Genomic DNA, 12,293 nt, shown 5'->3' with positions numbered 1-12,293 from the left:
CTGACTAGTGGCTGAATGTTTTCCCTATCGGGGCTGACGTTTGGACAACACTGAGACTTTCACTAAGCACTACCTGATTTTCTGGTTTTAGCCAACGCTGCCAAATGCTTATGAGTTTTAACAGTAGATTTTACTAGGTGCACATATATATATGTTAATAAATCTATGTAGTGTCCATTGTCAGGCCATATAAGCGAAGAGGACCTATTACAAGGAAGTAGTCAATATTCAATTCAATTCGTTGGCAATGTGAAAATAAATATTTCAATATCGAATCGCTGAATTATGAATTTGGTAGCAAACTAATTTGTCATAAATAAATATACATATGGATAATATACATACTTATTGTGATTGTTATTAATTTTGACAACATGTAATTACTGTTAACGTAAAAAATGTACATAATTGAGAACAAATAAATTCTTCCCTTTCCATCTCTTAGTTATTATGGTTTAAACCAATTTGAAAATGATCAGAATTTATCACTTGCTTAAATATTATTTGATATTATCTATCTAAATATTAGTTAACTGCAATTCATGGTATTTTTAAAGCTTATTCGCTCATAATATAGTTTAAGGTTACATTGACTGCGCTCATTTTATATATTTTCCATATTTAGAATTTCTGTGATACGTTTTTTTGGTTATAAGCAAAATTTTCAATTCATATACTTCTTATTCTTACATTTTTTATTCAACTTTTTCTCATACGGAACATATGTTGGATTTCTTATACCATGATATCATTCTTGTTTCTGATATCTCTAGCAACTGGTTATTAAAAAAAATTACCTCATTATTTATTATCATTATTTATGGTATCTTGAACAACGGGTTCTGATTAATTCACTTAAGCAACATATACATGGAATATTTGTTAATTTTAGCGAAAAATATCAAGTTTAAAAATGTATTTAATTTTTGATAGATTCAAGTAAAATTCTTAATATTAATATGAAGACTTTTGATGACTTACATATGTATGCAAGCGATAGTTGCGCCTTATAAATGTTGCACTCATAAATTAAACGCAAAACTAACTGTCTCCAGGGTCTGTTGAGAACTCTCACACACACTTATGCAAATCATGCGGCAGCTAATAAGGACCAAGACTTGCTACACCTCGGTTGCGTTTGTTACTAGCCTCTGACGCCCCAAAGTTACGTTGCCGACCCATTATCACATTTAGTTGCGGAAATGCAACTCAAGTGTTTGTTTCATTGTAATTTCATATGGATATGGTCGTGTGCATTGCATTTCTCCCCTCTCACTCTCTCATGGTGATTTTGGTGGCTAAAGAGCGTTAACTAACCGCAGCGAATGATCAAATATCGAGAATCAATTCCGTAACCATTGTCAAGCATAATTAAAATTCACATTGGGCGAGGGGTGGTCCGGAGACGGGGACACAGTAAAACGGGTATACGGGGACGCCTGCTGAGGTGGTGTTGCATTAAAAGGATGTCACCGCATTCGACTTGCGGTTGAGTCGACCGAATTCTCTCACGAGTGCCACTCGATGTGATAAGGATAAAGAGCAGCGCGTACAAATTGGAAACACATTTGGCACATCGTCGCCGTTCGCTGGGTGACCAAAAGGGGCGTCTGTCCTATACGTACAGCTACCAGCTAACTGTCTCGGGGTGCCGACCGCAGCTTCCGAAACCTATTTGGGTTAGTTTTGAGCTCAGCTCAGTTTTGTGTTACAATTGCAACTTCAGTTTCAATGTCAACTGGATGAAGAAGCAACAAAAAAGAAGGAATTTCTCAAGCGTAACAAGAAATAAGTTACATGACTTTGAACGGAAGCCGATGCGTTGTCTGACTGTCTGGGTCTGGGGTTAGGCCCTTTCAATTGGTGGTTCGGTTTGGGTTTCCGTTTTCTGGATCTGCAACTGTCGACTGTTCTACTTCTTGCCAACTTGATTTTAATTATTGCATTAAGGCTGCGCCGACAAATTTGTGGTAATTTAATATTTGTGCAAGCAACCAGTTAGTTTAGTTTTCTCATCCAGTTGCGGTCCGGTTTTGTCTAACTCTAACTCGATTATGAGCCTTGCCCAAAACTTGTTGAAGTCAATGTGCAATTGGTTTTGCGTTTGTGCCTTTTACCCTTTTGTTTCATAACTCATAATTAGTGTGTTGAGTTATAGCTTATTGGGGTAAAAACGTGTTATCTCTCTACCCAGTTTTTTGCTTCTGACTGGACCGCCCGTGTGCTGCCAAGAACGTGGTAAGCTCAAGAAAATATTTAAAACTACAAAGGAAAGTGAATAATGAGGTTAGCCAAAAAAACAAGTTGCAAGTTTATGAGAGCGGACACTTCACCGGACAATCATAGAACAATTATTCATATTTTGTGTGTAATATGACTTTAAAATTGCATAGCTTTGGGTTAAGGGTACTTTAATGGACAGGAAATAGGACTTTCACAATTATAATTGACGGGAATACTTGAAACAGAAATTCTTAAATACAATTGCAATTATATTTAACGTAAAACATTCTAAAAAATGCAATCAGAAAGTTTGATTATTTTTGATTAACCTTCCCTTGCACCTAATATTAATATTACTATATTTTAAGTTGGCTGAACATAAAAATGAAACATTTTTTCGTAGTTAAATTGTCAAATCTATCAGGTAGGGTATTTACTTGGTATTTAAAATTAAAATGTTATAGAACTACATTGATAGATAACTTTGGTTTTTCATTGTAAAATGGTATTGCTTTTGAGTATAAGGATTTAATAAATTCAAAATAAATTCTCCATTAATTATATAACAATTATAATTTACTAGCTAATCGATGTTAAGAATACGAGTAGTTATTCTGTATTAATAATATATCAATTATCTTTATACTAATAATTATTATGTAATGCGATACGGTAGCTATTAGTTACTACTATACTCATACAACTACTGTTAAAGAGTATCTCTTCTACTTCTTTTCAGTTTTGCATTCAACGAGAATTATGATTTTAGAATACCATTGCTTTTTCGCCTTAATTGTTTGTTTATTAATTTTCCCCAACGTTTTGGCAAAATAAAACAACAAAAAATTCAATTCGAAATTCATTACGAATTCAAATTGTATCTTTTGCGTTAATTGGCTTGCTTGTTTGTTGTTGCCGTTACCCACAGCATGACTGTACATATACTTACAAACATACGCATACAAAATATCTTTGCCTCAGGTGTTAGCCGTGTTGCAGTAGTTTCTACTATGGCCTGACAGCAGTACGTTTTTGTCAATATTTTCATTGGAAAAGCAAACAAGCATGTTTAAAATAACAAATTAGCATAGACGAACGACACTAAAATAACAACAACAACAGACGGTAGCTACACACCCTTGGGGCGTTCCACGAGGGTAGCAGACGGTACCAGCTGGCCTGGTTCACCAATTTGGTTAACTCACTCAATCCGGCACTGCCACAATGTTGGCGAGTAGAAACTCAGCTCAATTCGCATGCACATCAATCAACAGCAACGCGACTCAAGCAACTTCGGTGACTCCAGCGACTCATCGGCTCCATCGAAGTGGTTAACCAAAATGGCGCATTGGTGTTAATGATGTCGACTTTGAAATTTTGCCGACTTTTTGCGCCCACTGCTGAAAAATACAAATAAATGAAGCAAGTGTCGCCTTCTCGTTTCTTACAGTGAAGTTTTCGTCATCATCTGCGGCCACATTCGTCATTTGGCAAACAAATAAAGCCGACACTCCAACGGGCTGATGGGAGGAGGAGGAAAACGAATATGGTGTCGAGGACAGACAATGTGCTGACAGATACATTTTTTCATCTTCTGAGCTCTTCACTCAGAAGAATGATGTGCGAACAAGTTGTAATTATTTCGCATTAAGCAGAGAACGCTGTCAATGATATGCTGATGCTGATGCTGATGCTAAACCAATTGCCAATGGTCGACGCAGAATCACGAACTTTACCTTCCCTCCCACCCCAGTCGACCTTTTGCGGCAGTTTGTCAACATTGGAAAAACGACCAGTCGACAACAGATTGGGGCCGAGCCTCAAACTCAGCCTCAGTCTCATCCTCAAAGGTTGACTAATGGCTCTTTGTAGATTTGCAGCGCTTTGTAATTTTTGAGGTATGACAGCTTGCGAAAGAATTGCATGTCCATATGCAGTTGCGCTGAAAATAATAGGAGTGATTGGACTCAAATCTTTTGATTTTTTATTTCTTTGTAAAATATTATGATATGTAAATAATTTCTTGCTTCTGTAAACAGTAGGAAAACTATAGTAGTGCTTGAAGAAACATCACAAAAAAGTGTTAGAACTCTATCTATTGGCAAAGAAAATTCAAAGAGTATTGAATTTGTTGTTGTTTTTATAATTAATAACGCGCACACTGCAGCTTTGGTAATAATAATAATTTGCAAGAGTTATGATTATATGAAATTTTGCACTCAACACTTTTTTCTCACTTCGATTTTAAGTAATTGCAGCATATTAGCGAAGTGAATAAATTTGAAATAATTTTAATATATTAGTTAAGAAACTATGTTCATCGTATGTACACAATTTGCTGACTGTCATCTAACAGATTTAGAATAAAAATTAATAATAAATATTTAATTAAAAACACCTGAGTTCTGCACTCAAAATATTATTTTTCCTTATTTTTAAGATGTCTAATTTCAAATATGCATTTGAAAAATATGTTTTGGAAGCGTCCGTGTTAGTTTAAGAATTAGATTTATGTAGGTTAAAAGATTGATTGGATTGCTCATCAAATTAAAAACTGTCATATGAGCATTAAGTTCAATAATGCCCAAATTTTAATTTTCGTTAATTTCACTTACGCTGGCATTGGATTATTATTATTATTATTATTATTGTTGATTAAATAACATCAATTTATTTAGAGATTGAGATCAGTGATTTACTTTTATTGCTGAAGTTTCCGATAAGTGACATATGTTTTTGCTGGGCGCTTACATTCCGCCACCTTTGCCTTTATCAGGGCGCACAAATCACAAAGGACTGACACATTTTGTTGCATTTCATTAGGCGTTGGGCTGCCTGCCGCCTGTTGCCTGCAAAACTTTCCCACGTTTGCCGCCTACCTACTGGAGTACCACGCAAAGTCGTTACGAGAGGTAAGCGACGCCAGTTTCAAGTTGCAACACTTCCGCAGCGCAGTTTTTGTCACCGGAAAGGTAAATCATGAATTTGTTTCCTTTCGCTGACCGCGCAACAAGCGGCCAATGTTTTGGGGTGAAAATTATAGAAAATGCGCGCAGCTTTTACTGATGATGATGGCCAAGTTTTCCGCGTTGGCATTTCCACCCCAAATGACAATCATACATTTGCTGCTGCTGCTGCTGCTGCTGTTGATGGTGGTGTTGATGGTGGTGCCAAGTGCGTGGCATTGCGTGCCGTTGCGTGTTAGCAACCACCGCGAATCGCGGCCCTTTAATTGCATTCGATATGCGCTTTTGGATAATTTCCCACGATTTTCGTGCAAGATTTTTCCAAAGCTAAATTACGACGATAAGCTTGGCTGCTGGCCCTCCCTCTAACCGAACCTCCCTCTGTCTGCTCTTCTCAATCTCAACGCATCAACGTAAACATAGTCATAGGGATTCTTATGTTCGTCATAATCAGCATTGTGCCCGCTGATTGTTTTCGCGACTGACCGCCACGACGCTCAGCAAAAAGGTTTGGGTGGGGGTTGGGTGGAGGGGTTGATCAAAGCAATGCCCTAAATAGCTGCACACACACACACTCGCAGCTTGGACGTTTAGTTTCCTTGGCCGTAGTCGGAGATTTGTGTGACTCATAACGAGTTTTCTACATTGTTGTTAATGTTTTTTCGTTATTCGCCTCGCTTGGACTTTAAGTGGATCGGCATAAGGATCGGGATCGGAATCGCGCTCTTACTACTAATGCCTTGGCCATTGTTCGCCACCTCGCGAACGCCTTGGCATCCTTTGTTTTGCGCCAGCTGCCGCTTTGTTGTTTGCCTTTGGACAGCGAGGCGGCGAGCGCCCATCGGCGAGCCTATTAATCCTGTTCCAGTTTCCCACTTTAAGAGCCAGCATTCAGTTACGCCAGCTTAGAGCGGCGCCCAATTGAGGCAGGAGATACTTTATGTAAATTTTTTAAGTATTGTAGCTACTCTTTTAATCCAGTTTAAATCGATGCCCGTGTGTCCCTCGAAATATCCGAAGGGGTGAAACTCATAAGCGAAGTTAGAGCTTGAGTTCTGGTATGGGCAACACTTGAGATCTAATGGAAATAAGTGTTTTCCTTTTAGCTAAAGAAACTTCCATTATAATTATTAAATATATATATGAGATTCTCAATATTTTTGCACATTTCAAATATGAAACGTTGTTGTAGTATTCCGTGTCAATTAGTATTTTCGGTCATTTTTGTATTTACATAAATTCGAATAATTTCTTTATCTACAAATTAATCTTTTATTATAAACAACCAGCTGAAACAGTTTTAAGCACTATCTGGCTGCAATTCTTAAATTAACAACAAAACAAAAAGAGTTATCCGAGCTTATTGTGCTTCTTTTTTGTTATTTTGTGAATAATCGTTATATCACTTGGAAAATTATGTAAAAGTTGCATAAGGCTACAAAAGAGAATATATGAAAGTCTAAAAATAAAAATTCAGGAAGCATTCTTTGTCAAAATGTACACAGCTTGAATTGTCAAAAATGAATCGTCTGTTCCCATACGCAGCAGTTGTGCAAATATAAAAATTAAATATTAATTATAAAGAGATATCGTATGAGAATTATTAAAAAAAAAAACATAATATATAAATTATAGGGAAAAATATATATAAATATTTAAATATGTTGTCTGCTTTAATTCTAATATTTGAGCAGATAAGTTTGACCTTCCAGTGCAGTTATACAAATATATAATTTCTTCGAAAACAAAACTAATTTTGTGTAAACTGATTGACAGCTTTCCCCACTTTGTGTAATTGTAAGCTACTCCCATTGAATTATTTCAATTGAGTCCACTGTTCGTATAAACAAAAGCCAGACAATCCCTGTCTATAACAATCGAAATACTACGTTGCTTGTTTTTATTTATATCAATTGGATTTACATTGTCGGAGACTGGCACATTCCTCGATAAACGCGTAACACGCGCTCCCCGCTCAATATACAAATAAAACAATATATTCTTCAAGTTGTACATTATTTGCGTAACAGAAACAATAACGCAATGAATGGAGCTTCAACAATAATGAAACTTTTCGAAGATATTTCGCTGGAGAGATGTTGATATAAATAGTAGCAGTTGTAAGTCCGTTTTGTGACAATTTGGAAATGAGTAAAATAATGTCCCTTAAGCAAGTTTTAATTTGGATTTATACATTTCTGTTTCCTTGATATGGCGCAATAACAAATTTAAATAAATGTAAATAAGCTGATCACATTAAATTTAAGAAATATTAAATAATTTTAGAAGAAAAAAAAATAAATTCCATATCATCTGATTTTTGATTTATAATTTTTTCTTTTCTTGATATGGAGCAAAAACAAATTTAAATACATGTAAATAAGCAGATCACATAGATTATATAGTAGCGATCTCTGCAGGTTTTGTGAAAGAGAGGAGGAATCCTCGATGCACATCCTGGCAGAATGTGTCGCCTTAATTAGAAGAAGAAGCAGCATCCTAGGGGCGCATGTTTTGAATTGCAAAGACCTCAACCCAACAAAGATCCTCACGTTCGTAAGGGAGTTGGGGCTGATGGAAGAGCTATAGGCTCAGAAGGGGGCACAATAGATCAAATAGGTCGCGGTGCAGCTTCCCCCCTAATAATAATAATAAATAAGCAGATCACATAAAATTTAAAAAATATTAAATAAAAAATTCCATATTATCTGACTTTTGCTGGTAGAATATTTTATAAAAAATATAACAGTGTACAATCTGTATTATACTCGTTGTGTACTGAGAAAGCCAAGACGCGTTCGTGGAGTATCATGTGTCCAAAAAAGAGTAAAGCACTGAGAAACAGATACTCATTCTTGGGCACTACAAACTGGCGATCGTGTATAATGGTTGCCGTATAGATGATCATCATGATGGCAGTCATTGCAAAATAGTTGCGTACAATTGTGTACACAGTGAAATTGTCAAATATGTAAGCGTTCAGAAAGAACGCGATCAGCATTAAATTTGAGGTAGCAACTAGAAGGCTCAACATCAGATCGCCAGGCACCCAACGCATGGGAAAGTAAGAACCATAGAATATCGAGGCAGTAACTAAAGCGAAAACAAGCAATCCCGCATACAGATTGACCAGCAGACCCTTTGTGTTTTGCTGCTCCATGGCAATGTAGAGCGTTGAGCTTTCCACAATGATCAGCATTAGGGCCACATTCCAGGGGAACTTGCGTCCTATAGGCGTGCACGACAGAACACAGATGCCAAAGAAGGTGGCCATCAGCCAATAGCCATATCGCACCTGCGGCATCCTGTACTTGCGCCAGTCCGAAAAATAACCGATGATCGCCCACTGCAACAGAGCGAAGGCGGCACACAGCGTACTCAGCACGTAGATCCTCAAGCCGTGGCGTATGGTCATATCGGGCGGCATGCCATAGACATCCGGCACTATGGACTCCATGTGATTTTGGCTAACTTCAACACTTACAACTCGACATAATTGCAAATATCATAATGGAAAATTTTTGTGTTTTTCAGTTGATAATAGTTTCAAAAGCTCCTTGTATTTTCAAATTGTAATGGTATACCCATAAAATAGCATATACATTTGATTTTGTATAATATTTACATTCGATTTTTATATTTTACTGCAACTGTATTAGAAATAAAATGATGATAATGTTTGATAATTTTCATATTTCATTTCTTTTACATATTACATATGATATCTGATTTCAAAGTTAATCCGCTGATTGATTGTTCACTTGAAAGTAGAATATGTAAAAAAAGGCTATGCAGTAGAAGAGCATGAAAAAATCAATGTAAATGGTGAGGGCACACCACAGCATATCAAGGAGTGGCACAATCTGTAAGCGTCCGTTAATAAATTGCGCGTGGTAGGGTATACTGAGGCATATCACACAGAACAGCAGGATGAAAAAGACAAGTGCATAGACCGGACTTTCAATGAACAACATGAGCACCATGAAAACAATCAGAGCTACTAGCAATACAAGCATTAAGCAGCCAGTTATTAGGCTGCTCGGAAGCGCTTTCCGAGGGCACAAGGCACCAAAAAGGTGCAACAATATCACCACAAGGCCGGCTGCTGTGAGTACTATCGCCACTGTTAATGGGGAATACACGTGCATGATACAGGCCCCTGCCAGCGTTATGAAGACAATTATACCGATCGCCAAAGTCCAGTTGATGGGGAAGATGTACCGCGTATTCGGGCAGCATTGCAGTATAACCATAAAGCTGAATGCCAACATAAGCCACACGAAGAAGGGCACTGGTACGTCCCGGTTGAAGTTGTATTCGGTTATCGAGATGATCAGCCAGATGCAGGAAGTGGTCAAAATAAAGCTAATTGCGTACAGATATACCTTGCGAATAAATAACTTCATCTCATCATCGTCTACCGTTATCACAACAACGTTGTCATTCTGTTCTCTCTGCATCGTCAATCCAGATCTACTCATAAAAATAACATTTTGCTGTTGCTGTTGTTGTTGTGGTTCTTGTTGTGGTTGTTGTTGTTGTTGTTGTTGATCTGGTTGCCGTGCGCGAGAAAATCTTCCAAGCATTTTGTTGTTAGTTCAACCAATGAATTTTGTTGCAACTTTATACAAATTATTATTGAACTGACATTTAAAGTGAAACTGCTTTGAACTTAAGATCTAAATCACATCTATTGAAAAAAAGCCTTGCGGCGTTTATGCCACATAGCTGAATGTGCATTTATATGAGTATTTATATACACATATCATGTGGTTGAACTAATTATAAAGTATTTTTTTAAATATAGCAAATATTTTATTTATGAAGTGTTCTGAAATTTTTACTGATTTAATAAACATTTTATTAAATAAAGAATAATACTTTTCGACATTTCTTTATATTTATTTTTTTTTAGCCGGAGGTTGTATTTAATTATGCCATGTACTTATCGAAATCTAATCCAGCTATTATTTCAATCGGCTCACTTATAAATTTAAAAATAATTATGTATACATTTATTTGATACATCACTAGCGCCATATTTATTTTTTTTTAGCCGGAGGTTGTATTTAATTATGCCATGTACTTATCGAAATCTAATCCAGCTATTATTTCAATCGGCTCACTTATAAATTTAAAAATAATTATGTATACATTTATTTGATACATCACTAGCGCCATTTGTACACCCAAATAATGTGATAGCAAACCATGAAGAACAGATCGAAGTGAATGTAAATGCTTACCGCACAGCTCAAGTATTCATTTATAGGCAACCAGTGTCGTCGTCCATGAACGATCTGGGCATGGTATATAGACAAGACCACCATGACACAGCCAATGAGTACAAAATAAATAGTATGATATTTGGCCTCATCTGTTACAATAAACAATGTGAGCACAATTGATCCCACAGCCAGAAACAGAATCAGGATCAAGGCCAACGTCAATTCGCCGGGCAGCACAACCATGGGCAACCAGGCGCCCGCAACATAGCACAATACTAACACGATTACGGCAGCTACTATAGCCATCATGATGTTCCATGGCGACCGCATGGGAAGCAACAGTACCAATCCCCAGGTGACTGTCTCCACGAAGAGCGTGAAAAAAACAATGCCGATCCACCGCTTGGAGCTCAACCGCGGGCAGAATGTTAGCAACAGCAGCAAGAAGAAGGCCAGCACCAAGCAGATAAAGCCGGGCAGCATATATATGTCTCTTTGCTTAACTATCAGGGCAAATAGGAGCCGCTGAATAACGGAGATCAGCATATAAGTGACGGCCAATAGATAACAGCGTCTCATAAAGCTCAACACGTGACTTTGTCCTGCATTCTCACCAGGCGGCGATTGAGCATTGGGCTGTACATAAGGCGGCAAAGGGCGGAAGTATCTCTCATGCGGTGGTTCTGGATGCATTTCTGGCCTTCCAGGAAAGTGATGCAGTGGCAGCTCATAGGGATAAACTATATCCAAATAGCGTCTCGGATTCCAATTGAACATTTGTTAGCAGGTCAACTTAAAATTTTGACAGCATCAACTTTGCCTTCTGTTCTTATGGTCACTCAAGTTGTTACCTTGATGGAAATCTATCCCGAGCCCACAATTTGTATCCTCGTATTTTTTATTAGCAAAATCCATCTGAATTCGGGACTAACAGCGAAAATTAATATTAGAGGATGTTTTTAGTAATCTGCCTTCCAAGTTTGATAACTGTAACTCTTAAATTAAATCGGCGATCATAGAGGGTATATATATATCTTTCAATACTAGCAATACACTTTTCGGTGACTATAGCTTTCAAATTGTGTGAGATGCATATATGGTATACGATTACTTCATCAGGAATATCGGTTTTGGGAGGCGAAAAGTTACCAACAAGCTTTAAGCTTGAAGAAATATCGCTTTTTTGGGGATTATCGGCTCAGGTGTAACCGTGACCATAATATTTTAGGCATCTGTGTAATTTTAGAAATTTATTTCAATTGATTAGAAATAGTTGCTGGCCAAATGTTTCGCATTGCCTCGCATGAGTGTCATCACTAAGCAATGGTGTTATACAAATGACCCTCTCTTGGCAGCAGCAAATGCAGTGAAGCATGCACAAATCAAGAGCAACAGCAACAGCAGCAACAAAAATCAGTAGGGAAAATGCTAAGTAGCAACGATCAAACCTAACAAAGTAGCCACAATGGATGCAGCGATAATAAGGACAACGACTGCCTCGTTCTCCCTATTTTCAAACTCAACCGCTCGACAATGTTTGTTGTTATTTGGCTGATCGCTTGAGTGCCGCGGATAGAAAGGATAAAAATAAGAAAAGAATGTATCTATGAGATATGCGTGCACCGCCGCATCTGCGGCCTCCATCACGTATCACGATCACTTTCACTGACAGCGGTTGCGGCATTGTCTACAAAAATGACTCAATCAGTTTGCTGCTGCTTATCCACGATCCTGCTAAACTCATGCAAATGCTTTTTCATTTCCAACTGAAAGAGAGGCAGCTGCAGCTGATGAAATATTTTCACTCTTACGTCAAAATGCTTGCAATGCCACCCTAAAATCATCAGCTTTTGTTGGACGTAAGACTTTTCAATCA

The 12,293-nt window shown here is 37.5% G+C and overlaps 3 protein-coding genes across 3 annotated transcripts; all 3 read right to left on the bottom strand.

Annotated features, from left to right (window-relative positions):
• Positions 1–7,898: 7,898 nt before the first annotated feature.
• Positions 7,899–8,697, bottom strand: LOC6567060. Its single transcript, XM_001993509.2, has one exon. It carries the CDS (start codon positions 8,644–8,646, stop codon positions 7,921–7,923), a length of 726 nt encoding a protein of 241 aa, XP_001993545.1. The 5' UTR covers positions 8,647–8,697; the 3' UTR covers positions 7,899–7,920.
• A 106-nt stretch (positions 8,698–8,803) lies between these two features.
• LOC6567059 lies at positions 8,804–9,824 on the bottom strand. The gene has a single exon (XM_001993508.3). It carries the CDS (start codon positions 9,773–9,775, stop codon positions 8,927–8,929), a length of 849 nt encoding a protein of 282 aa, XP_001993544.2. The 5' UTR covers positions 9,776–9,824; the 3' UTR covers positions 8,804–8,926.
• A 496-nt stretch (positions 9,825–10,320) lies between these two features.
• LOC6567058 lies at positions 10,321–11,194 on the bottom strand. Its single transcript, XM_001993507.2, has one exon. The coding sequence runs from the start codon at positions 11,192–11,194 to the stop codon at positions 10,361–10,363; it is 834 nt and encodes a 277-aa protein (XP_001993543.1). The 3' UTR covers positions 10,321–10,360.
• Between the last annotated feature and the right edge of the window lie 1,099 nt (positions 11,195–12,293).

The sequence above is a fragment of the Drosophila grimshawi genome, unplaced genomic scaffold (assembly GCF_018153295.1).
Source record: "Drosophila grimshawi isolate 15287-2541.00 unplaced genomic scaffold, ASM1815329v1 contig_1377, whole genome shotgun sequence".
In the NCBI taxonomy this organism is placed as follows: Eukaryota; Metazoa; Arthropoda; class Insecta; order Diptera; family Drosophilidae; genus Drosophila; species Drosophila grimshawi.
This window is presented reverse-complemented; position numbering and strand designations above follow the sequence as displayed.

What these genes read in the sequence shown, in the direction of transcription:
- LOC6567059 (XM_001993508.3), bottom strand. Translation starts at nt 9,775, where the DNA reads ATGCTTGGAAGATTTTCTCGCGCACGGCAACCAGATCAACAACAACAA.
- LOC6567058 (XM_001993507.2), bottom strand. Translation starts at nt 11,194, where the DNA reads ATGTTCAATTGGAATCCGAGACGCTATTTGGATATAGTTTATCCCTAT.
- LOC6567060 (XM_001993509.2), bottom strand. Translation starts at nt 8,646, where the DNA reads ATGGAGTCCATAGTGCCGGATGTCTATGGCATGCCGCCCGATATGACC.